The sequence below is a fragment of the Hemicordylus capensis genome, chromosome 5 (assembly GCF_027244095.1).
Source record: "Hemicordylus capensis ecotype Gifberg chromosome 5, rHemCap1.1.pri, whole genome shotgun sequence".
NCBI lineage: Eukaryota > Metazoa > Chordata > Lepidosauria > Squamata > Cordylidae > Hemicordylus > Hemicordylus capensis.
Genome location: NC_069661.1, coordinates 135,013,092 through 135,040,469, shown reverse-complemented (window position 1 = coordinate 135,040,469; position 27,378 = coordinate 135,013,092). Strand labels below are relative to the sequence as shown.

Below are 27,378 nucleotides of genomic sequence, written 5' to 3'. Positions count from 1 at the left end.
AACCCATAACTGGGCCAGGAGTACACTCAAACTGTGCACCTGGCCCTTCAAGACAAATACAACCCCATCCAGAATTGGTTGTATCTGTATCTGTTGGACTAGGACCAGGAAGACCTGAGTTCAAATCACTATTCAACCATGAAACTCAGTGGGGTAACTCTGGGCCAGTCATGTATCTCTCAGCCTAACTTACCTCACAGGGTTGTTGTGAGGATAAAAATAACTATGTACAACACTCTGAACTCCTCAGAGGAAGAGCGGAATATAAATGTAATAAATAAATAAAATAATGAATAAATATCCCTGGAGCAGCCATCCTACTGACTCAGAGACCAGGGCTGTCCTTAAAGAGCCCTGGGGGGTGGGTGCCGGGCCCAGGGCAAATCAGCCGGTGCGGGGCCCCCTTCCAGTTAATTCTAATGGGGGTTAAAAGATCAGGGCCCGAAGTGGTCACCTTGCTTGCCATGCCCTAAGGACAGCCCTGAAGAGCACTTCTGTCTTGGTGGATAAAGCTTCCATTTGTTAGCCTACAACCAATTCATGACTAACCTCAGGCAGCAATTAAAATCCTCTACAGCAGGGTTTCTCAACGTGTGGGTCCCCAGATGTTATTGGACTTCAACTCCCATAATCCCCAGCCCCAGTGGCCTTTGGTTGGGAATTATGGGAGTTGAAGTCCAATTACATCTGGGGACCCACACGTTGAGAATCCCTGCTCTACAGCCTCCCTGGGACATAAGGAAAGGAGAAAGAGAGTTAGGCATCATCCACATTGTGATGACCTCCTTGAATGGGTTCATCTAGATGTTAAAAAGGATAAGGGATAAGATGGCAAAACAACATAAGCAATGATGAAAGTATTGAGCAGAAACTCCCCCCCCCCCGAGATTTATCATTCAAGAAACTAGGTTAAAATAGTGCGCACAAGTCCCATCCCTGCCAGGCAGTCCAAAAGAACACTTTGGTCAAAGCTATCACAAGCTTCTGAGAGGTCTAGCAGAACAAATTCCCATTGTCTAGCTCCCAGCACAGATGTCCATCAAGGCAACCAAGGACACTGTAGTCCACAAATCAGGTCAGAAACCAGACTGGAATGGATCCAGGATATTAGTATAATTCAGAAACTCTGGAACTGAGTTGCTACCACATGCTTGAGTAATTTGCCCCAAAACAGAATGTTTCAGCATTAGGAACACAAGAACATAGGCAGCTGCCATATACCAAGTCAGACCATTGGCCCATCTAGCTCAGTATTGGCATCAGTGGTCAAAGTGCTTGCTCATAAAATCCTGCTCTAAGACGCAGAGCCAGATTTTTTAATGTTTGTAGGGAAAACAAAGTACAGATTTTACATGAAGAAGAATTATGTTTTTCTCCAAAATATAGAAGACAGCTGTTGTGGCGACCAGTGGATGGCAACTTGCCCCCACAATCAACAAATCTTTTTTTAAGACTTTAAAAAGTCTTTTTAGTGTCCATTTGGAAAACTAAGCTGAAAAAGCAGGGGGGAAATGATATCCAGAAGCAGAAGAGTAGTAAAGACAATCTAAAGTCACAAAGCCAGAAAAAACAGTCAAATCACTTTACTCACGAAACCAAACCAAGTAAAAACCAAATGAGATTAACGCAAAGGCAGTTGGAAAGGAACTGAGGAAATGCTGCCCAGACCACCAAAATAAATGGCCACACTGAGTACATGAGGGGGAGCATGGGCACCACAAAGAGCTTGTGGAATCCACCCGTGAGGTCCTGCACAGGTGCAGAACCCAGCTTTATAAATGGCAATGGATCACGATCCAGATCTATCATTTCTTCCAATCTGGGCACTATGCCTCTGTCAATGCAGCCAAAAATATTGCATTAGATTTTTAGCAGCTGCATCACACACTACTGGCTTATCTTCACCTTGTGGTCTATGGAGAAACCTCTATCCTTTTCTAATCATCATCATCATCATCATCATCATCATCATCATCATCGACATAGCAATACCAGGGGATAGCAGAATAGAAGAAAAAGAAATAGAAAAAATCACCAAATACAAAGATCTACAAATTGAAATGGAAAGGCTGTGGCAGAAAAAGACCAAAATAATCCCAGTGGTAATTGGCGTCCTGGGTGCAGTTCCAAAAGACCTTGAAGAGCACCTCAACACCAGAGGGGCCACAGAAATCACCATCAGCCAATTACAAAAAGCAGCTTTACTGGGAACAGACTATATTTTGCGACGATATATATAATAACCAACAGTATTGATGATAAAATTCAGCCATCCCAGGTCCTTGGGAAGGATTCGATTTCTGGATAAAACAAACCAGTCAATAACACCTGTCTGACTGTGTAAACAAGAAAAAATAATAATTCGATTTCTATACCACCCTTCCAAAAATGGCTCAGGGCGGTTTACAAAGAGAAATAACAAATTAACAAATAAGATGGCTCCCTGTCCCCAAAGGGCTCACATTCTAAAAAGAAACATAAGACACACACCAGCAACAGTCACTGGAAGTACTGTGCTGGGGGTGGATAGGGCCAGTTACTCTCCCCCTGCTAAATAAAGAGAATCACCACGGTAAAAGGTGCCTCTTTGCCCAGTTAGCAGGGGAGTGCTATATGTGCTATAGCCAAGCCAGAAGTCCCTGTTTAGGACATTGGGTTTTATAACCTAAGTGCAGGACTTTATATTTATCATTCAACTTCTTCCTGTTGATTTTGGCCCAGTATTCCAGCCTGCCAAGTTGTTTTGAATCTTGATGGTGTTTTCTAAGGTGCTAGCTATCTCCTCCCTGACCCATCCCCTCCCTCCCTCCCCCTCTCCCCTCCCTAAACTAACCCATCCCTAATCCCCTAACCTCTCCCCTCCTTAACCTAACCCATCCTTCTACCCTCCCTAACCCATTCTCCCTCCCTAACCCATCCCCACCACAACTTTGTGTTATTTGCAGATTTCATAAGCATCTCTACTCCCTCATCCAAGTCATTTTTAAGAATGTTGAACAGCACAAGGCCCTGAGGGATAGGGATGAGCAAGTTCTGGCGGGCAGATAGTTTGGCAGTAGCGGGGAGGGTTACCTTTAAGGAGCGGAGAGGGTGCTCTCCCCCCACCCCGCTGCATTTCCCCCACTGGCACAGTGCCCAAAAACGCTTCACAGGGCAGGAGCGTACCAGACCGGAAATGGCCAGTGCACATGTGCACCTCATGCACAAAATCATGCAGTGGGGAATGGGGGATAAGAGCACCCTCCCTGCTCCTTAAAGGTAACCTCATCCAAACCATCCAAACTGCTGGACCTCCAAACTGGTTCGATGGCCCATAAAAGGACAGACAAACAGGTTCTTGCTCATCCCTACTGAGGGACTCCACTCAATACCTCCCACCAGATGTTCTCATGGAGCCATTAATTAACACTCATTGGGTATGTTTGTTCAGTCAGCTAGTATCATCTAGTGTACATTTTGCAGTCCTGTCAAAAAGAATATAATTTTCCAAATGCTTTGCTGACATCAAGAGACATTATAATCCTATTCATATATTATGTTCAATGAATGTATGATCTGTGCACTGTTTACATATCAACAGATCTGTACACATGTACAGTTATTCACACAATATGTTTAGCTCAGGTACAATACTTCTTATCTGTGCATTTGAGGAGACCTTTACCCAGCTTCCTTTAAAATTAACACACGTATACCTGTACATGTGTACAACACAATAAGGTCATTCTCATGACTGATTCTGCTAGGGCTGGGGAGAGCAGTGGGGAAGGCAGGAGTCTACCTACCTTCCCTCACACGACTGCAGTTCTCCTGGAACATTGCTGCTGATGTGCCCACATGATCCATGCTGCAGTTCTCCAGAGGCAGGGGAAGCAAAGCCCAGCCACTAGGAATTCCACAAGCATTGTGGAAATTCTTGAGGCCAGATTGTTCCATCCCCCAGCCTCTATTATTTTAATGGCTGCCAGCAGCCCATGTTCCCACACAACCAAGCAGTGAGTTAGGAGGGCATGTGTGGACCCTCCTACCTCACTTTTAGCCTGGGTACAAAACCTGGTCTACCCAGTGCAGGAGTGCCAAGATTGGGATCAATCCTGGCCAGTGTTCCCTCTAAGAGGGATTCCCAGATGTTGTTCACTACAACTCCCAGCATCCCCAGCTGCAGTGACCTTTGGCTGGGGATTCTGGGAGTTGTAGTCAACAATATCTGGGAATTTCTGTTAGAGGGAACACTGATCCTGGCAGTTCTCATGACCAGCCCTACTCAAGTAGGGCAGGGATATCCCAGGTAGGGCTGGTCATGAGAACGGCTTTAATGTGTGAGTATACAGACACATTATTTCATTTATATTGTTGCTGCAGAGTGCTGGTGATTTGCAGATTTGCCAAAGTTACCAGACAGGATTATACTACAGGTTGGTTCACTTTATTTCTCATCACTTCATTACTCAGTATTTCATAATTTACAGCTGAAAATGTAAAATCACTCCATGAAAAAATAGTGCATTGGAGACAAAGTGATACAGATGTTATGAGAGCTCTCTGATCTACACTTCCAAATAATCACATTTGATGTTGCAGTTGTCAAATGATGGTGTTGATGATGAACTCTTGCATCATCCCCAGCATACTAGGAAAAGCTTTTAGTTCTGAAGTCAGAAGTCTTCAAATAATGAGCTGCATGTTTACATAGCAGGATGGGTAGCAGAGCAGTGGCACAAGGAGAAGGGAGGAGGAAGGTCAAAGTAGTGTGATGCCATTTTGCCTTCTTTCCTCCTCATGGTGGCAGTAGGAGGCAAATGCAGGCCATCCTTCAAGGTGAGGACTCTGAGTGGGCTGTTGTGCAACCCCAAAGCAGCCTTCTTTACCCTGTTTCATGGCAAGGCTGGCTCTGATCATCTTTGCACCCCACTTGTAAGTGCTGGAAGCATCTGGCTGGTCACTGTTGGAACAGGATGCTTGAGAAGTTGGACCTATGGGCTGATCCAGCCAAGTTCGTCTTACATTCTTATAATGAAATTCTTCCTCTTTATTATGCAAAAATAAAATTTCAGATGTTACAAGAGAAAACAAAACTGGTTTCAGTGTAAAAACAGCAACGTCAGTTGCCACTGTCAATAGTGTTTTTACACTGAAACCGATTTTGTTTTATGTTGAAACATCTGAAATTTTATTTTTGCAGAATAAAGAGGTCCTGGTGGAAGAATTGCTTAGAGCCAATATGTGTATAGCATCTCCAACTTATCAGCTTGTTCTTATAATGATAAACATTGCTAGTAGTTTGCAAAATTGAGAATAGCTGCTAGAAAAACAAATCCCCTACTAAGGATTTCCTCCCCCCGCCCTTTTTAAAGGTTTGTACTATTGCTAGACTTGCCACCAAAATGTCAAGGTAATGGGACTCATCCTCCAGTGAAACATCTAAGGAATTCTGAGGGAAGCCAAACGTCTTTTGTACTAGTGAAAGATTTTGGGTGAGTGAGGAGTTCTGTGCATTTCTAGCATGTCATGGGATTTCACCTAAAGTGAATTTTCTTTTCAGGCAAACATCAAAAAGAATTCAAAATAAGCTAAAGCACTCTTGATAAGACTCATAAAAGTTCTCACAAGGGTTTAACACATTCCTTTTTCCACATCTTCAGCAGGAAACTCTTGCTTTAGCAACCACTTGTACAATACCTCTCTGAAAAGTCCATCTCCTTTTTTTCTTCTCTCTGTCGACTTCCTTGAGATGGAGGGGTGCTGGCTAGAGCTGTTAATTCTTTTGGCAGATCAGCAACTCCTAAGCTATGTAAGAGCATCCTGTACAGGACTCCTTCTGTAGTATCATCTTGATATTTCTGGTATAGCCTGGACAAAACACAGGTTTTAAAACAAAAACACCCGGATGGCCTGGATAAATAAATAATATTCTGGAAAGGAGAGAGAGAGAGAGAGAGAGAGAGTCCATCCATCCCAGGTTTCTTAGGGTTCATGCTAATCTTGCTAATCTTCCTCTGTCTGTAACAGAAGGGCTAGGTGAACACTACAATTAAGTCTGAGAGTAATACTGTTAGCAAAAATGGATGATTGTCAGTGCTACCAATAATGGCTACCCCTCTCTTACATCTTACATATAAGTCTAGGACTAATTCTTGGGTTACACATTTTTATATGTGGAATCACTTCCTGAGTCTGTGTGAGTTGGTTAATACAGTACATTGGTTAAACTCCAATTTGTTAAGTTTAAGAACAGTTAGCAGTAGATAGCAGATTAAAATATGGAATGTTTTATAGCAGACTACAAATACAGTTCACAGAGTTTTTCAAAACAGAAAATGTAAGTACCATAACAATCTCATGAATGCCACCACAGAGAAGCATATAATTCTGTGGAAAACAATTTTTGACATAATATACAGAATAATATAGTTCTTATATTATATTATTCTGTATGTCAAAATTGTTTTTCATTTTTCATTTAACAATCAAGCACTTTAGGTTACCATAGTGAAAAACAAAAATTAAAGTTGAAAAAGGGAAATAATTATTTCTCAGTACAAACCACATTCATTGCAGCTGACAGAAATGCATCAGAGCACATGAAGAAAACAGATGCACACATGAATGCAATCTACAGAACTGCATCCAGTGAAATGCCTTAAAAATTATCCCTTTGTTCTTTATTCTGAATGTCACCTGCCAAAGTGCCATCTGTGACAGGCATGCCAGTCACAGTGCCTCAGTAGAAGATGGCACTGTCATAAAGTAACGAAGAACAAGTCACACTGGAGCACAAAGCCCAATTAAAATAGAAGCTGTTCCACCCAGAAGCAAAGTTCTGTTTCAAGTCAATAAGAATACTGCATTCAAGACATATGGAAATTCAGAGAGTTTCATTCTTTTTATCAGCATTTATGATGCCTTTTTTAAAATGCAGAATTCCCTACATGCATGAATTAATTCCTGCCTGGTTATGAAACCTCCTGCACAGATTTGACAGCTTTACACCCAATTTCAGAATCTTTAAAGGAGTCACATCAGTTTGACTTATGTGAAAATGTTGCAGCTTGGATATGGAATCCCTTGTCACTTCAGTCTTGGTGAATGAATACTGCCATCCACCGTTCCTTGGAGTAATTTGACTAACCGACAAAGGCGTACACATTAAAGTGTAGATAGATAGACAGAAGTAGCCTATTTATCACTTAATCTTAATCTTCTATATAAATTGTTGCCAAACAGGAATTCATGACTGCCTCTGAAATCAAAGATTCCCAGGATAATAGGAGGAGCCTCTTAATTGTCTGTATAAACATAGCATCATATTTCTGTGCTTAGAATCTCCCAAGACATGGCACCAGACCTTAATTTTCATATACAGATTTTCCAGAGAACCAGTTCTATTGCTATGTCAGCTATGGAAGGCAAAGAATCACAAGGTCAATTGTTTAATAATGAACAATGGGGAAGATTGAAGGGGTGGGGGGTGGAAATGCCATATTTGTTTGGTCAAATATGAAATTTGTGTTTTCTTTTAATAATTTTCACTCTCATAAGCTTGTGCAATCTTACTGACAGGAGCTGTTCCATTACTTTACCTGTTCTAATTCCACCCCCACTCACCCAAGTTCCTGTTCCTGTTTTCCAGTAGGGATTTCAGATAAATATTAGCTCACAGTTCTCACTCATCCTGAATTTAACTGTAGAGTTTGCCAGACCTAAATGTCAGGGATTTCGCAGGAAAGCATTTAGTAGTGGGAGAAGCATGCATCATATAGTAGAGTGAGAAGCCATGACTCACTGAAGGGACCCAGTACTAGGGGGATTCCAGAAATGGAGAGTAGCAGATACTCCACTGAGAACCGAGAAGTTGCAGAGCCAATGTTCACTACACTAGCATAGTAGAGTGGCAAGAGTGTCAAACTAAAATTAAGAAGATGAAGTTCAAATCCCCACTCAGGCATGAAGTTCACTGGGTCACCTTGGGCCAGTCACTCTCTCAGTCTAACCTGCCATACCGGGGTGGGGTGTGTGTGTATACACCAACCTGATTTCCTTGGAAGAAGAGCAGAATCAAAATGTAATAAATAATATTTCATTGTCAATAAATTAATGTGCCTGCAGCAATCTAAGCTAATGTATCAGCTGAGGTGCTGAAATGTGGAAGCTCAGATCCACTAAACGTAGGAACATAGAAAGCTGCCATATACTGAGTCAGACCATTGGTCTATCTAGCTCAGTATTGTCTTCACAGACTGGCAGCAGCTTCTCCAAGGTTGCAAGCAGGAGTCTCTCTCAGCCCTATCGTGAAGAAGCCAGGGAGGAAACGTGAAACCTTCTGCTCTTCCCAGAGCGGCTCCATCCCCTGAGGGAAATAACTTACAGTGCTCAAACTTCTATTTGTAAGTGATACACATCATAAAGAAAAGAGACAGGACCCTTAGACCAAGAAGGGTGATCCAAACGTCCAGCAGGACAAATGGAATAATCCAGCACTGGGTAGAGTAATATCTCAGAAAATTATTGCATCTTTAAATCAGCCATAAGACAGGGACTGAAAAAGTGGAAGGAAAATACTATGGGCCAAATCTAGTCTGATCACAGATTAAATATTGCTCCCTCTGTTCCTCTTCCCCTTGCCTGCGTGGGCATGATGATCAGGCAGGACAAGGGGCCACTGAAAGCAATGAGAGCTTTGTGTGTGGCCTCACATCTCCCTCCCTCTGTATCATGCAGGTTACTAGTGCTCTTTCGGAAATAGGAGGAAGGCAGGGCAATTTTCTGTAAAATGATGCTGGGCCTGAGTTTGGACTGAATCAGACTCCCTGTTTACAAGTGTGAATATAACATTGAACAGCCAAAGAACACTACCATTCATGATGAGTTTTTAGACAGAGAGAACTGGGAAGAAATGGAGAAAGTAAAGCAAAAAAATGTGAAATAATTGATATTTGTAAAACCAGTCACTTACGCAATAAAATGATCATCAGTTAATGAGGGACAATAGAGCAGAAGAACTTTTCGGAAATTATTTCTGCTGATAATGCCAGTGCTTCGAGGGTCACATGCCTGCAAAGCTTTGTTAAATTCATTCCAGTATCCCTTGACTTGTTCAGTTAAAACGTCTTCTGCCTGATATGCATGCATTTTGACAAGGAAATTCAAAAATTTACAATGAGTTGCTGTGCTTTGTGTAGCAAAATTATGAATGGAAATAAATAGTAAACTTTAATTTACTTCTTTAAAAAATGAACTTCTTGTTACTTACAATTTTCCAAGCTTCGAGAACAGAAGATGGTTTTTTGGCCTTCTTTGTACCATTCATCCATTTGGAATCTGTCTGATTAGGTAAAGAATGGAATTGAATTAAAACTTCCCCTGCATTGCACAAATGGAGAGGCAACAGATCCTGAGGTTTTAAAAAAGGCAACTCAGAAGTTACACCTTTTCAAAATATATGTGAATGAGCATGGAAAAGAGCGAGCCATGGAGGAGGTGGAATGATAAAGGCACAGTACATGCATATATACAAGTGAGCAACTCCTGCTAACTTGGCAAAGAGGCACCTTTTAATGTGGTGATTCTCCTTAGTTAGCAGGGGGAGAGTAACTGGCCCTATCCACCCCCAGGACAGTACTTTGAGTGACAGTTGCTGGTGTATATCTTATGTTTCTTTTTAGATTGTGAGCCCTTTGGGGACAGGGAGCCATCTTATTTATTTGTTATTTCTCTGTGTAAACCGCCCTGAGCCATTTTTGAAAGGGCGGTATAGAAATCGAATTAATAATAATAATAATAATAAAAATAATAATAACAACAACAACAACAACAACAGACAAACATCTGCCACACAATACACCAGATATAACTGTAGTCGAGAAGAAAGAAAAACAAGTTAAAATAATCGACATAGCAATACCAGGGGGTAGCAAAATAGAAGAAAAAGAAATAGAAAAAACAACAAAATGCAAAGATCTACAAATTGAAATTGAAAGGTTGTGGCAGAAAAAGACCAAAATCACCATCAGCCAATTACAAATAGCAACTTTACTGGGAACAGCCTATATTCTGCGATGATATCTATAATAACAGCAACAACATTGATAATAAAATTCAGCCATCCCAGGTCCTTGGGAAGGACTTGATGTCTGGATAAAACAAACCAGTCAATAACACCTGTCTGACTGTGCAAATAAATAAATAAATAAATAATATGTGAAATAGTGCAAACACTGGAACATCTGCAAAAAATACAAGCTACCTGTATCCAAAAACTGGTGTGACCATAAAATTGAAAAAGTTGTAGAAAATGAAGATGCAAAAATATTATGGGACTTCCAACTACAAACAGACAAACATCTGCCACACAATACACCAGATAGAACTGTAGTTGAGAAGAAAGAAAAACAAGTTAAAATAATCAACATAGCAATACCAGGGTATAAAAAAATAGAAGACAAAGAAATAGAAAAAATCACAAAATACAAAGATCTACAAATTGAAATTGAAAGGCTGTGGCAGAAAAAGACCAAAATAATCCCAGTAGTCATTGGCGCCCTAGGTGCAATTCCAAAACAACTTGAAGAGCACCTCAACACCATAGAGGCCACAGAAATCACCATCAGCCAATTACAAAAAGCAACATTACTGGGAACAGCCTATATTCTACAACGATATCTATAATAATAACAGCAACAACGTTGATAATAAAATACAGCCATTCCAGGTCCTTGGGAAGGACTCGATGTCTGGATAAAACAAAGCAGTCAATAACACCTGTCTGACTGTGTAAGCAATAATAATAACAATATATGAAATAGTGCGGAATATCGCGGAAAATATTTGCCAGGCAAACCCAGAAATATTGCTGCTCACTCTGAATGTGATGAAGAAACTTGATGTATTTTAGATGCTGGTGGCAGGTGTTGGAACAGACTCCTCTTCCTTCCAGTTAACTCCTAAGAGTTTCCCAGGAGGAATCAGGAGGACTGCTGGCCCAGATTTAGGAAACCAGAGATCAAAGAGAAAAAGGCATTTAAAAAATGGAATCTGAGTGCAGGCAAAGTGCTCAGCTCCTCTCCCTCATTTGCTAATAATGGACTGAAAGGTATTTGAGGAAATCAATGACCTGGGAAGACCCTGGGAAAGCTAAACAGGTAATACTCAAACTCAGTCAGGGTCTGGCACAACCTGCTGTTCCCCCAGACCCACTTTGGGCACCCTCCAAAGGGTGGGAATGGGGCATCCTCAAATCCCCATTATTCCCTATGGGAGAAATGCAAAAATTGGGGGAGGGGGATCTTCAAAAAAATCATTAATAAATGATGGTTCTTTCAAGATTTATTTTTTTAATTTTTTGCTTCAATCTCTGCCAGTCAAAATTCCTGATAGAATATTATCACTATGGCAGAGGAAAATGGAAAAATCTAAGAAACTGTGGATTAATAGGAAGATTGTATATAGACCACAGAAGAAGGGAGAATGGGGAATTCCAAATTTAAGACTATATTATCAAGCTGCACACCCTGGGCATATGATTTCATTTATACTAGAAGAGTCAACTAAACAGTGGGTCCAAATAGAGAATGTACAAGACGCAGATGGTTTCTTAATACAAGTTCTTTTTTGTTCACTTCCCCCGCCCCCAAAGATAGCCAAGATTAACCATTTGTTTACTAAAACCATGTGCCAGATATGGACGAAAAGATATAAGGAGGAGTTGATGGGGACTATTTCCCCATTAACACTTTTAAGACGTATATTGACCCTGGTAATAAAAATGTTTTGATTCAGCTGGATTTTTGAGGGAATATGGGTTATTTGTATTCAGAGATTTTTTTTTTAATGGGGAGAGGTTATATAATAGGGAACAGATTGAGCATCAGATAGGTTATCAATTATCATGGTTATTTTGCTTTCAAATTAAATCTATTTTGAGTAATAAAGAAATACTAAATTCAGTAACTCGATCACTTACACATTTTGAAAAATAAATTCTGTCTTATCAGGATAGACCAAAAGGAATCATTTTCAAAATTTATATACTACTGTTACAATTAGAAATAGGGGACACCCCCCTCCAAGAGTTTTGAAGGACATTTGGGAAATGGATCTGAGAAGTCCTATAGAAGAGAGTAAATGGCAATCATTATGGAAGTCTGGGGGATTCCTGTCAGCTTCCATACAAGAGCTACAATGGAAGATGGAAGATTTTACATTGGTGGCAGTTAACTTCAGTAAAATTAGCATACATTTCTCATAATTATTCTGCTCAGTATTGGAGGGGGTGTAAGCAAAAGGGAACATTTTATCGCATGTGGTGGTTTTGTGAAAAGGTGGTATGTTTTTGGCAAGAAATATTTAGAGAAATAAGAACTATAATGAGACAAAATATGGAGTGTTCTCCGGAATCAGGGTTATTACATATATTTGTAGGAAATAATGCCAAGTTAAAAAATAAGGAATTTGTAACTTCTTTAATCTTGGCAGCAAAAACACTAATTGTTCAACAATGGAAATATTTGGATCAATTAACAGTTGAGCAGTGGTATAATAAGGTGTTGGTCAATTGCGCTCTTAGAAAAAAATAACTGAAAAGATTAGATTAATGCAGGCTGTGAGAGTAGAATAACAGTTCCACCATATTTGGGCAGATTATATTTATTATATTAACAATACTAGATCTGATTTTGAATTTTCTTGTGATATTTGGAAAACATGATTGTTAAATGTACTGTGTTATTATGTGATACTGTTCTATGTTGTTATGCGAATACTGCAAATAAAACTTTTTTTAAAAAATCATTAATAATCACAGGAATGTCCAGTTGCTTTGAGGTTTGGTGGGTGATAGGCACCCCTGGGTGCCTAGCACCAACCCCAGGTTTGTGCCCCTAGGTGCTCTGCATAGGGAATAATGGGCCAGTTCAAGTCCCCATTATACCATATGGGAAAAAATCCAAAAAATATTTCCCAAAAAATCATTAAAAATCATAGGAGTGTCCAATTGCTTTGGAGTTTGGTGGTAGTAATAATATCATTATATATAAACTAGAGAATTAACTCTGATAGATATGAAAAGCTCTTCATAGGGACTTACTGAGAGAACTCATACAGCAACCAAGAATGCAATTTTTGGGTTCTTGGTTGCTGTATGAGTTCTTTCTATGAAGAGCTTTTCATAGTATTATATACAAACCAGAGAATCCACTCTGATAGAGATAGACTGTTAAGAGAGGCCAGAACTGAAAAATTCCTGGGAAAACCACCCTGAGCCATTTTGGAAGGGCAGTATATAAATCTAATAAACAAACAAACAAATAACCCATAAACCCTACCAACCTGGGACTGCGTGAGGGGAGTTTTGGCACAACCTGCCATGCCCCCAGACCCACCTTGGGGTGCCCAGGCACCCCCAAAGGGGGGAATAGGGCATCCTTAAATCCCTATTATTCCCAATGGGAGAAATGCAAAAATTGGGGGGAAAATCTTCAAAAAATCATTAATAATCACAGGAGTGTCCGATTGTGCTGAGGTACCACCAGCCATAGCTTTGTGCCCCTAGGTGCTCCACATACCGAATAATGGGTCAGTTTGAGTCCCCATTATAGCCTATATAGAACCTTTTAGGATTGGTTCAAATTCGAACTGAACCGGAGGGATGGGGTTGAGCAAACCCAAAACCAAACCTACCCACCCTGGTTCAATGCTGGTTCGAATTCAAACCAAACAGGCCAAGCCAGTTTTGTGCATATCCCTAGTAATTTCCCCTCATACTGATTGGATTAGTGTGGGAAACCTCGAATCCATAATTAAATCTTTGCCAGAAGCTAAGATAAGATCTTGACCAAGCCCAGCTAGGTATTAACCCACTCTGGGGGAAAAAGTCTCCTTCGGTTCCAATAATCCAGATGTCACGGGGGGCAAACCTGAGTTAAGTTTGCCTAAGGTTTTCCGTGATGTCCAAATGCAGCCTCTCAGTCAGAAGAAGAGCCAAAACAAAGGCACACAAAGAAGAGTCAGGCTACCTTCTGATATAAATTGAAACTGTGGGTTCAACAGACCCACAGTTTGCATCCAGTTCCCCAGGGTGCTCCCAGATTATCACAATCTGCAGTCTGGGAAACTGCAAAGGGGGAGGAACTGGCTGCATGATAGGATGGCACAAGAAGGACAGCCACAGAAGCCAATTATATTGGAGAGAGGGAGGAGATTCCTCCCCTTAACTCTGGTTTGTGTAGCTTGTACAAACCAGACATCACACTGGAGCCTACAGCCCCTCGGTTTGTTAAGTATACCTTCCTTCCAACTGAGGGTTCATTCCAAGATTTGGGAGAGGAATCAGAACCACAATTGAGTCTGGGAACCATGGTTACTATCATTTGGACCTCACGGTAGGTGGACGGGGGGACCTGAGGTGAGTTTGCTTCAAGTTTCCTCTGATGTCCAAATGCGGCCTCTCAGTCAGAAAAGGAACAAAATTTGCTAAGTTTCTCCACAAAAATAGTCAAGAACCACTGCAACAGGGACCTTTCTTTGTGAGTTCCTATGCTCACCTCTAGCCTTTTGAATAGAACAGAGTCCAAATCAGTTGAATCCTTTAGTCATTTCCAATCAATTTAGAAGAATCTCAACTCAGAGCAGCAGTTTGAGTCAATTCACCCCAGAGATAGAATGTCTGTGAATTGGCCCCAGAGATCCTTGGCTACACAGATCTCTATCCCAAAAGCCATCTACCCCATTGTAAAGTCCAGAGAGACAGTGTTCTGTGGATGCGTACTCTGGAGGAAAGACATCTGAAATTGAAGGAGCAGCAGGATGTGATTCCAGGGGATGGAGTTAGTGAAGATAGGTACTAGTCATAAGAGTAGAAAAGAGAAATAAACAACAGGGTGATGACTGGATCAAAAAAAGATGTAGATGGTTAAATGGAAAGCCCTCTTCCCCAAAAGAATTTGATTACATCTTATTCACAGCTAACCAATTCTGAATGAGATATGGCTGCAAAGAAGATTTTAGGAGCCATCTGAGTTGGACGGTTATAGCTATCCCAGAAAACAATAAGAGCTGGAGAAATATGTGAAAAGGGAACCCATAAAGAACGATGAAGAAGTATACACTGATGAGGGTGGAGAACTGAATATGATTAAAAAGACAGACTATGACCCAGAGTAATGTAACTATGACTCAGAATAACCAACCCTTGGAATATCGCCAGCTGGGTAAATAAAGCCTTAGATGGTGAGTTTAGGTATTATTTTAGGCAGTATATCTTGCTGTTCCAGAAAACACAGACCAAGGAGGACATAGAACTAAATGGAATTCTGAGTTACTCTATGGAAGCCACAAAAACCCATAAGAAAGGGAGGCCAAGGGCAGGGTTAGTATGCTTTGTAGCTAGCATCTTTCCTGAACACTAAAGTTACACATTTTGCATTTCGAGATGTGCTGTACAAAATTGTTAATAATAAATATGTATATGCCACCAGGGAGAAATAAGAAGCAAAATAATATCCATTGGGATGAACTGGAAGACTGTTTTGAAATTAGATCTACGCCCTGTGCTTATATTTTAGTAGCAGAAGATTTTAATGCCAGAACTGGAGAGGATGATTATTCATTTTTTACCTCTAAATATTGGTCTCTTGGGAAAGTATAAATATTGGTCTCTTGGAATTCCTTAGTAACAGGAATTCCAAGGATAAACTCATCAATCCTGCAGGAGCAAATTTAGTCTATTGCCTAACTTGTCCTTTTAATTTCAATGGGACTACTTTGAGTATTTTTCCTCATCATGTCAGCCAGTGAAGCAAGTTATTACTTCCTCATCGTGTCAACATGCTGAGGAATGAAGAAAGTTATTTTTTTTATCATGTCAGTCAATGAAGCAAGTTAATCATAACCAAGTTCTGTTAAAAATAGAATATTCCCCTCTGCTCCCTGTTCAATCTGCTAGACATCCAAAATTATACTAATTTTTAAATTTCTGAATCATCCCAGTGCCATTTTGAGTGCAGAAGGATTATAAGCTTACCTGTAGTCTCCAGACACTGAGAGCCATTTCTGTAGTTTACTTTTACCAAATTTACCAAAGCATTGGAAATTAGGGGAAGTTCCTAGAAACAGCTACAGTAGTTATATCTTATATTTCACATACCAGACCCTGTTGTGCATGTTAGCAGCAGTGCCCAGGGCCTGAAACCCTACTATTCTAATAATTCCTGGGAGCCATCCCCATTGTTTTTGTCAGTCTCGGGTGGGGAGCAAAAGGGGCAGTAAGGAGCCTGAAGAACAACTTTGCGTTGAAATGTATCCATTTCAGATTGGCCCAGAGAGTCGGAATGGGATGGGTCTGATCCAAAATTGATGATGAGGAATAAAGGAAATTGTTCTACCCCTGATAAATACAAGAGAACCACCACTTTCAAAAAGGAACCACTTTCAAAAAGGATCCGGCATGTTTTCCTGGCTACCCCAGACAAAAAACTTACAAATCAAAAGGAAAGCTCCAACATGTGTAAAGAATGTGTAAAGCTTTACAAAATCAATGAATATGAGCATGGCAGTCCTGTTGAAAGGGTCTGGATAAAAATAAAAGGCAAGCAATACAAGGAAAACTGTTGTGGGAGTTTACTATAGATCACTTGGCTAAGTAGAAAACATGGATATTGCTTTCCTAAAACCAGATTACCAAACTTTCAACAAGGCATATGTTAGTAGTAATGGAAGATTTCAACTATCATTACATCCACTGGAAGTCTAATTCTGCGGAGAGGTCCAATAAATTATTGCCCTGCCTTGCTGACAACTTCCTCTTTTAGAAGAAGGAACAAGTCCTGGCTTTGGACTTGCACCCCCTAGTGACTGCTGCCCACAGCCCTGCTGTCTGACAATCTCTGATGGAGGAGGTCCCCATTCATTGGTGTCCCATATCATGTCCAGTTCAGCCCTTAGAAAATGCTCTCAGTGGGTGAAGTAATAGTTTGATGTGGTTAGGAGCAAGTGTGTGTGTGTGTGTGTGTGTGTGTGTGTGTGCGCGCGCACACACACACCAATGTTGTTGTATTCAGGGTACAGGTTAAGTATCCCTTATCCAGACTGCTTGGAACCAGAAATGTTCCAGATTTTGGACTTTTCCGGATTTTGGAATATTTGCATAATAAGATATCTTGGGCATGGGATCCAAGTCCAAACACAAAAGGTTACTGTATTTTATTTTATTTTCTCTTTCTAAGTCTCTTCTCCACCCTGCTTCCTTGCTCCTACCTGTCTCCAGTACAGCCCTTTTATTTGCATGGCAAGACCCCGCAGAGTGCTTCACATACAAGTGCTGAGGGGGTCTCAGCCCACTCTGGGCTGCCTGCAACACCACCACCGAGCACATGTTCACCGGCGCCCTTTTCCCCCTGGCTGGAGGGAGGCCTCCAGAGCACATGGACGCCACAGATCAGCTGTTTGGCGGTGTCTGGGAGCAGCAAAGGCGACAGGCGTATTGTGGAGAAGGCGGGGAAGCGTGCCTCCGCTTCTGCTTTCCCCAGCTACCTCTCGCCAGCCACCAACAACAGAGAGACCGGCATACCTGCAATCCCCGCTCACCTAAGTAAGTTTTGACTACATGTTTAAAAGCAGCAAAATTGGGAATCTGCGAGCGAGTGGTGTTCGGATTTTGGAGCATTCCAGATTTCGGATGTCCAAATTAGGGATACTCAACCTGTATAAATATATGAAGCTGCTTTATATTGAGTCAGAAAGCACGGTGTTGTCTTTCTCTGATGGACTGTTAACAGCTGCCAAAGATCTCAGAGAGAGAGAGAGAGAGAGAGAGAGATCTTTCCTAGCCAAATCCTTTAGTTTGGAGACAGCAATCCAGCCAGTGTTTGTGAATCCTCAATTCATAACATAGGAAGATTCTTTTTCTGCTTCAGGAGAAGGCAACTTGCTGAAACAGAGTCCACCTCCTCTTTCTTTTTCCCTTACTAAAATGGCTCTTGCCTGAGTACATCTCTGAAGGAAGACAACTCCAGCACCTCTCTACATGTCACCATCAGTCGAACCTAAGGCACAGAGGGCATTATGATGGAAGCTGCAGAGCTCAGACCTTCAGGAGGTGGGTCACTGTCCTTTCAGCCTTGATGGGCAGCCATATTAGAGGGAAAGGGCTCCAGGATCTGGGGGCGGAGGGAACAAGGCACCTTTAACTTGGGAAAGGTGGAATGTGAAAATTCTGAATTTTCTCACGTTGTTTTTGCTCTCCTCAGCTGCATTGTGAAAAGCAAGAATGGCAGTGCTTTGAGGACCAGGGTCTAGTCCTGTGATTCCGACAAATGCTAGTCTTGAGATTCTGGTAAACACTCAGCCTCACTGTTCTCTGGAGCTTCCCCAGGGAGAAGATGCTCTTTTGACCCTTGGCCTCATAACTAAAGCATGAGATGAAAACTCACCATTCAATACGTCTCTGAGTTTATCTAGCTCAGGCTTAAAATAATATATTAGAATAATTACATACTAGGAATAGATTATCAGATTCAAAAGCACAAAAAATTCAGGAATGAGTATCATGAACAACTTCTGTTTTCTTGAAAACTAACTGAGCCACATTCAAATTGCAATATAGCAAATATGTTAAATAAATATATATTGCCCTAATTAAGGTACTAACTTTTATGAACACTTACTACTGAATCCTTGTCTTCAAACAAGTTTAAAAATTCATTATAGCTGAGGTGTCCTGTGTGCTCTGGATCAATTATCTTGATTAGTTCTTGAAAGTCATCATCACTTATTCGAAACATGATGCAATCCAAAATCCGACGGAGTTCATTTCTTGTTATTTTTCCATCTTGATTCTGAAGGGTACATAAGCATAAAGGTACATAAAAGACTCTGAAGCTCTATTCTGCTATTTATATTGTGACACTAGCCTACAAAAATATTTTCAAGATTTTACTTCAAGATTTGAAATTCTCTTGCACTATATTGAGTAGCTACATTCATTTTCACTACAGTATTTTAAATGGTTTGAATGGCATACTGTTTTATAGTTGCCTCCCTTTCAAAATTTGTAACTGAAAACCTAGCTATAAGTATTTTAATAGCAAATGAATGATTTATTTTACTCTCTGCTAGCTATAACCATCTGAAATACTTGTGTCTGAACTTTATTATTGCTGGGTTAATTTTCTTTTTTAAAAAAATCACACTTTGTATTTTATTTTATTTTATTTTTGTCCTTGAGATCTCTGTTATTTGTGTTTTCTCAGCATGTGCAGTTGCTTCTGTAATCTTTTTAGGGAGGTGCAGAGAGCACTTTGGGATATAATCTAAGGATATATCCTTAATATGCAATCACCAGATTATTCATTTATTTATAAATATTAAATCCTGCCTTTCCACTCCCCCCGCCAAATGCCCAAGGTAGCTACCAGCAACAACAACTAAAACTAAACACACACACACACACACAACCCTACTACTACAATTAAAAAGCCAAAACAATAGGACCACTGGAATAAGAAGATGCTGAACAACTGCAACAAAAGGATGGCATCAAATCTTTGGAGACGTTTGACTGACTGGCTTACCATGAGTAAACATGCTATCTGAAAAGGCTCTAATTTAAATGAAGGCACAGTGACTAAAACATTATACTGCTTATAATAATGTTTAATAATAAGCTGATAGGGCTTATTTTGTGCAAGAACTCACTCATGAAAACTGAGCCCCAGCATCTGCTTTCTATGCAAGGGCTCAATCCAGCATCTCTTTTTCTAAACATCAATCACTGCTGTAAGTTTGCAGGTATTATTATTATTATTTTGCTTTTTAAATTTTTAAATTGGTTTTTACAATATCTTTTACAATATCCCGTTACATCTAATTAAGTAAATATTGACTTCCTGCTCACCAATCTGCACGATTCATTAACTATATAAGTCAACCATTCCTATAGTAATTCAAAACATATATCCTACACATTGCGAACTCGATTTTACTCTACCCAACCTGCTATTATTAATAAATTTCAAACCTTGCTGAAAGGTCCATATTAGAAAAATAGTTCTTTAAGCATAGTAAGAATGGTTTCCAATCTTCTTTAAAACATTCCAAGTTTTCATCCCTTATCAGTACTGTAAGTTTTGCCATCTCAGCATATTCAAAAATTTTTATCAACCAATCTTCTTTTGAGGGCATTTCATTGTCCTTCTATTTCTGCGCATATACTATTCTGGCCGCCGTGATTGCATACATAAAAAATGTAAGTTTGCAGGTATTAATTTAGTAGAATTATTCCCTGGGTGGAAGAAAGGTTACATAACAATGGTACCTTTCGTTGGGGTAGTCCAGACATGTAACTTCATCCACATGCAAGTCCTGGGGCATGTACAAAACTAAAATCATGTACAGGAAAGGCTTGTGAATCATAAGGATCCACATATTCAGTCACACATCATTGCTCTGTGATTTCCCCCATTGTTTCTTTTCTCCATCTAGGCTGGGCCTGCAACACAAGTGGCTCAGCTCCACCATCAGACCACCTGCATTATAAGCCCTGCAGAAAGAGGTTTGAGGCAATGCCCTACAGAGCAACCTGAATAAGACTTTCTTCTTCTGTTCTAAAAGATGGAAGCAGAAATGAGCTGTTGGTACCACTTCACCTACCATGCACAGCACAGCGGGAAGAGAATTCAGAACACTGTGCAGTGGCCAAGGGTGAGGAGAATGGGAAATGAGGGCCTTCAGTCTCTTTATGCTCCTCTAGGGATGTGCGCAAAACCGGTTCGCACAGTTCGATTCAAATTCGAACCGGGTTCAAACCAGGACGGGGAAGTTTGGTTTTGGTTCTGCTCGAACCACCCCCGGTTTGAATTCAAACTGGTTTGAACCTCCAAAAGTAGGTGGGGTGGTAGCTGGCACCCATGGGTACCTACCACCCAAACCTCAAAGCAATCGGACACTTGTACGATTTTTAATGAATTTTTGAAATTTGTTTTTATTTTTTCTCATAGGGTATAATGGGACTCGAACCAGCCCATTATTCCCTATTGTGGAGCACCCATGGGTGCCAAAACCACCCAAACCCCGAAGCAATTGGACATTCCTATGATTTTTAATGAATATTTGAAAGTTGGGGTTTGGGTGGTAGGTACCCATGGGTGCCAGCTACCACCCCATCCAACTTTGGAGGTTCTAACCAGTTCTAACCAGTTCAAACCATTTTGAATCAAACCACCCCCAGTTTGGTTCGAATTCGAACCTGCCGCTTGAACCTGATGGCTGGTTTGGTTCGAATTTGAACCATCAAACCACCCTGGTTCAAATTCGAACTGGTTCGAGTTCAAACCGGTTTGCACATCCCTATGCTCCTCCAGTGCTGTATGAGGAGATAAAGGAGAAGATGGAGGAAATAGGCTATGTGTCTCCTCCTTGCTGTGATGCTGCTGCCATGCCAGGATCGGGGGAAGCCCAGAAAAGGCTATGCCCATTTTTGCTACCTACTTCCGTTTCTCTCCCAATTGCTCTACCCAAACCCACCACTTCCCACTCCACCCACCACATATATTGCTCATCCCAGCCCCATCCTTATTGCTGGGACAATACTAGTGTTTGATAATGCCCGCCCACACCCGTTGCTGTTTTAAAATAAAACCACACACACAGAGACAAGCTACATATGTGGATTAATATGTGATTAGGCTCTCATGAGGAGCCAAACCAGTGAGTTTGGCTCCTTTTAACTTCTTGGCTTACCTAAAAGTAAAGAAAAGTAGAGCCAGAGAGAACTGCCTCAGAAATAGCTTCACAAGCTTCACCACCTCCCCAGAAACACACAAACTAAGGGCCAGATATTTCATTATATTAATGCCATGAGAGCTGAGGAGGCAGGCATCACTGGGCTTGTACCAATGATGGCAAGACTTACACCAATGAATGCAGGAGTATTCATGCAAAGTCACCATTATGTGAACTGCTGCCTCCATTTGGCACACACCTATGTGGCTGCTGCAATCTGTAGGGTAGATACCCCCCACATGGAGATGCCGATTACACCCCCCCTGCCGCTGCATGAGTGCATCCAGCCATAAACCTGAAAACAGCCCCGCAAATTCCTGAGATGCTCACCAACTGGTATGAACTAGTTCAGTGGGATTTAAGATCTTGGCTGAATGAGGGACTTAATGCTGCTATGTTCTAACATTATCCATTATTGTGTATGAAACTGAGAGCTCTACTTTGTAAATTGTTAGGAGAATTCACTCTTTTGTGAGCAATTTACTGCACAGTTCATGTCACTGCAAGTGGTGAGAAAGATACAGCAATTGTTAAATAAGTATATAAGATTAGAATTGCTACCCAACATTTATATAAAAATGTGTAACAAAAATGTCAGTAAAAACTCTGAAGATATGCCCATTGTTCATTTTGCTAGTGCCTTCCAAACTATGGAAGTTTTAATTCTGCTCCCCTCTTTACTGTTTATTCACTAATCCAAAAATATAAACTGTATAGCTTTAAGAACTCTCTGTAGCACATCAAATTAAAACAAAGTGATATCTACCCACACAGGGGCAGTAGTACTGTCAAGTTCACAGCTCACATTATATAACCAAGTTACATCCAAAACCACAAGCAGGCTGTCCATACAACTCCACCTCCTCAAGTGTACATTCTACATGCAGAGGGAGAGTCGAGACAGCACCTACCGACCTTATCCCCTAATGTTGCTGTGCCCATCCATCCACTATCCCAACATCAGGGCATTTGGCACAACATCTGAAAGGGGAGCTGTAGGCATATAGGATCTCCACTTGGCTGGGAATCCTGCACAATTAGGGTCCCTGACTGTGCAGAAACCCTGACAACATACAGCTGTAGGACACAAGGAGGCTGTTCTCATGAGTGGCCTTAAGAGGGCTAGGGACACCCAGCCTGGGTTAGGCTACGCGTGAGGACTACTGGGACTGGGCCCAATCCCGGCAAGTAAGTGCTGCCTAACCCAGCTTTTCAGCCCAAATTTTAGTCAACAGAGAGCAAGCACTCCCTTAACCCAGGCTTGCTGTTCATGTGCGAGCCAGGCTGCTTCCAGCCCTGCTACACAGAGATGGGTCCCTAGAGTGCCCAACTCCTGGAGGAAACCCCCAATGCATTGCAAGTGGCGCGCAGTGCATTGTGGGATCTCCATAGGCCAGGACACATTGTCCAGGCTTACAGAGCTGCATGCTGCGCCACACAGCGCAGCTCATCTGGGAGCCCGTGAATGAAATTTTACTGGATCACAGAACCACATTTTAAGGAAATTTTACTGGATCACAGAACCACATCATATAAGATTTGTCTCTGGCTGTGGGAATCTCTCTGATGCCACAATGTTTATTATTTCCTTCAAAGGAAGATGTCGCGACAGTATTTTTCTGCTCTTATAGACCACTCACCTCCTCTCAGATTACACTTGGGTGCTCTAAGCTGGGAGCTCCAAAGCCAGCACAGGAGAGGATTGAGAAGATACTAGCGTTGGACAACCAGGACTTTGCCTTGGTTGAGTGTGCCAATTCAAGCACCTGTTGAACCTGGTACTTCTCCAGCACCAAGTTATCTCATGCACTATCTTCAGTTGCAATGTGGTCCCCCACCCACATATTGGGAGTGCAGGGAGAATGTGGAGGTGCAGCTGCAGAAAGCAAAGTCACAGGCTGCAGTGCACTTCACCTCGGACTTGAGGACAAGCTGTGATGGAGAGTATGTGTATTTCTCCCTCAACTTCCACTAATGGGGAGTGAGGGGGTTTCTGCTCCTACTTCTGGCACTGCTGGCATTAAGCATCAAAAAGGTTGGGTACAGGTAGGCCTTCTTTCACACTGAAGTCTTTGACAATGCCCATTTCTCAATGGGCATTGTCAAATATCACAACCACCATGACTTGGATGTTAGATGAATGTTTTCACAGGCAGCCTCATTTGTTAGTCACTGATAAAGAAGCTAATATTGAAGGTGGCACATGATGTCAGTTTCATGAGAATCCAGTGTGCACCTCACACACACAACCTGGTGGTTCTCAATTCTGCCAACAGTCTCACCCACAATCTTATCATGAGCTGCCAACTGTCTGCCTGCAACTTGATGCCAAGATATTATGCATCTGAGCTAATTCTGCCTGTCTGCCTCTGCCACACCACCACCATATCAACTGTCTGCCTTCAGCATAATCTTTCAACTCTGAAAGCACTCTGATTTAGTGCACCTGCTGTCAATCTACAGTGTGATGCCAAGTTGTCTGAATACTTCTGTCTGCCTGCCTCTGTCCTGTCACTAATGTCAACTGCCTGCCTACAGCATAGTCCTTCAGCTCTGAACACACATAGTGCACCCACTGTCTGCTTGCAGCATGGTGCCAAGTTGTTGCGCATTTGAGTACTTCTGCCTGCCTGCCTGCCTGCCTGCCTGCCTGCCTGCCTGCCTGCCTGCCTGCCTCTGTACCACCACCAGCTTGTGCCATGTCAGTTCAAATTTGGACCAGCTATAGGGCCAAAGTGCCAATTGGCAACATGCACACACCCTTAGTGGTTAATAGTCCTTCACTTGGGAATGGGGTGGGAAAGGGGTAGAGCAGCACTTCTCCTTTCATATGAAAATGAGAAGCAATGTCTTCCAAAATAGGCACACTTGATGGTCTTCAACTTCTGCACATTTTGTAACTTTCTGCTGTTCATGGAACCAATTCCAGAGGTTCAGATAGAATTTGAGCAGAATTCATACTGGACCGCCAGACCGTGAACAGGTTCAAGGCAACCGGCCCCAGGTTTGGTTTGACTGTCAAACCAGGTTGGACTGGTTCGAAACTAGTTCAATTCAGCTTGAGGAATGTACTTATAAAAGGAAATCTGGTGAGGTTTCCCTTTTACAAGCAAAGGGGAGATTCAGGGCTGGTAGGTCGACTCTTGATTAGGTCCTGATATTGCAACATTTGGCTGAAAAATACTCTCCATTGTATGCTACCTTTATTGACTTTAAGGCAGCATTTGATTCAATATCCAGAGAGAGATTATGGAATAAACTTGAGAAAACGTCTATTGACCACAGGCTGCTCCTTCTTATTTGCATGCTGCACAAAAATACCTCACTGAGGGTGAGATGTAATGCCCTGGGTCATCTGTCTCAGCCTGTTCCGACACTGAGGGGGGTGAAACAGGGATGCATTTTGGCACCATCCCTTTTCAACTTTTACATAAATTCCTTAGTGGAATGTATGGATAATAGAGATTTCCATCCCCCAAAATTAGCGGGTAAACCTATAGTGGTCTTGCTTTATGTGAACGATGCAGTTATATTAACTAGAACAGTGGTTGGTATGAGAAGAGCTTTATGCAGGCTAGCTCAATATTGCGAGGAGCAGCAGCTAACTATTAATGTCCATAAATCTAAGGTTATGGTGTTCGCAAAAAGACCTAAGCAGCCCATATGGAGGATCAATGAGGAGGTTATTGAGCAAGTTCAGATCTATAAATATTTGGGAATAGATTTCAGTAAAAATGGGTCCTGGACAGCACATCTGGATTATGTTACAACTAATGCCCAAAAAAGTGCTTCGGCCATTTTAAGGTTCTTCCTCTACAGAAGTGGTCATTATATTCCTGCGGCAGTTAAGGTATATGAAGCCAAAGTTCTTGCAGAGCTATTGTATGGCATTGTGATTTGTAGTCCACAATCATTTAAGCCAATGGAGCTGGTTCAGTCTAAGTTTGTGTGTTCCTTATTCTCTGTGCCTTGCTGTGTATCAAATGTTATTTTACAACTTTAGGCTGGCCTAATAAGAGTAGAGGCCAAGGCCTGGAAGTGTGTATTTAAGTTTTGGTGTAAAATTGTGTTTTTCCCTAAAGGCCTGGACTCCCTCGTGCTGGAAGATAGTTTCAAATCTGCTTGGGAAAAATCGCATACATGATATGCTAGACAAGTATGGTCTCTCAGTGCAGCTATTAAGATCTTTGGGCCCTGATAATGCTAAGAGGTTTATTAAGCAGCATATAGCAGATGTTGAAAAACAGAGTGATCTTGCACAAATTTTTTAGGTAATTTCTTAGGTAGCTCCACAAATTATCCAAAACCCACACAATATTTATTTAATTTAGTTACCAAGTCTCAGAGAAGAGCCTTCTCTCTTGCACGATTTAATGCACTACCATCAGCTGTAGTAGAGGGCAGGTATAAGAAAACTCCCATTAACAATCGGATTTGTCCTTGTGGCCAAGGTGTAGAAACAGTGACTCATGTTTTACTATATTGTTCATTTTATAAGGATATTCGATCTGAACTGCTTTGCCCTCTTTTATTGAATATCGCTGGTAGAACTGAGGATGGGTATGTTTCTTTTCTGTTAGCAGACTGTAGTGAATGTATAACACTTAATGTGGCTAAATTTTGTGCAGCAGCAGTCAAGATTAGATCTAAATTGTTTGAGTAAATAGTATTAGAATGATTTGGTTTAAAAAATTTCCCTCCCCTTTTTTGTATTTGGTCAAACAAATTGTATTGTTTTGTTTTTGTTATGGGTCATTGACCGTAATAAAGATTCATTCATTCATTCATTCATTCATTCATTCATTCAGCAAAGGAGGGAACCTTGCCTTTAAAAGACTTCTAATCGTGGCAGGGGGCGGGGCAGTGAGAGGGCACCTTACCACTGCTGGCAGTAGCTCCTCTAAACTCTGGACCAGGTCCGGCACTCCCCTGACTGCCATTAGAAGTATTTTAAAGGTAGGGTTCCCCTCTTTACTAGTAAAGGGGAATCCTCACCAGATTCCCTTTTACAAGCATACCCCTCAAACTCCAAAACCAGTTCCGAAAAGGCCATTCGAACCAGTGTCAGTTTGATTCAAACTCAGGCCAGCACCCCTTTTTGTGGGGGGCAGGCGGGCTGGTTCGAGTTTGAACAGGTCAATCTGGCCCAGTTTAAATTGAACTGGGTTTGAATAGAGCCAGTTCCACACATCCCTACTTTCTGCCATAAAACACTGCAATTATAGCACTTTTTAAAACTTTTTAAAAAAATTAAAAATTAATTTTTAAAAGCTGGACCAATCGCCTTCAAAGTCCACTCACAGAATGCTATAGCCATGTACCATCACCATGGGAATTTGAAAAGTTCTGCTCAGCCATTCTGGCAATATTAATATTGTTATTATTAATACCACATCTAAAAAAAGGACATTGTAGAACTGGAAAAGGTGCAGGAGAGGGCAACCAAGATGATCAGGGGCCTAGAGCACCTTCCTTATGAGGCAAGGCTACAACACCTGGGGCTTTTTAGTTTAGAAAAAAGACAACTGCGGGGAGACATGACAGAAGTCTTTAAAATCATGCATGCTGTAGAGAAAGTGGATAGAGAGAATTTTCTCTCACACACAA

The 27,378-nt window shown here is 41.4% G+C and overlaps 1 protein-coding gene across 4 annotated transcripts in view; it reads right to left on the bottom strand.

The window, feature by feature from the left end:
• Nucleotides 1-27,378, bottom strand: part of EFCAB6 (EF-hand calcium binding domain 6) — a 280,127-nt gene that overhangs the window by 154,547 nt on the left and 98,202 nt on the right. For all 4 annotated transcript variants that reach the window (XM_053257507.1, XM_053257509.1, XM_053257508.1 and 1 more), the window contains 4 exons: nucleotides 18,657-18,827; nucleotides 9,251-9,322; nucleotides 8,954-9,114; nucleotides 5,680-5,850 (listed from right to left, as the gene is read on the bottom strand). In XM_053257507.1, the coding sequence (XP_053113482.1) occupies nucleotides 5,680-5,850; nucleotides 8,954-9,114; nucleotides 9,251-9,322; nucleotides 18,657-18,827 (575 nt within the window). The remainder of the gene's footprint in view (nucleotides 1-5,679; nucleotides 5,851-8,953; nucleotides 9,115-9,250; nucleotides 9,323-18,656; nucleotides 18,828-27,378) is intronic.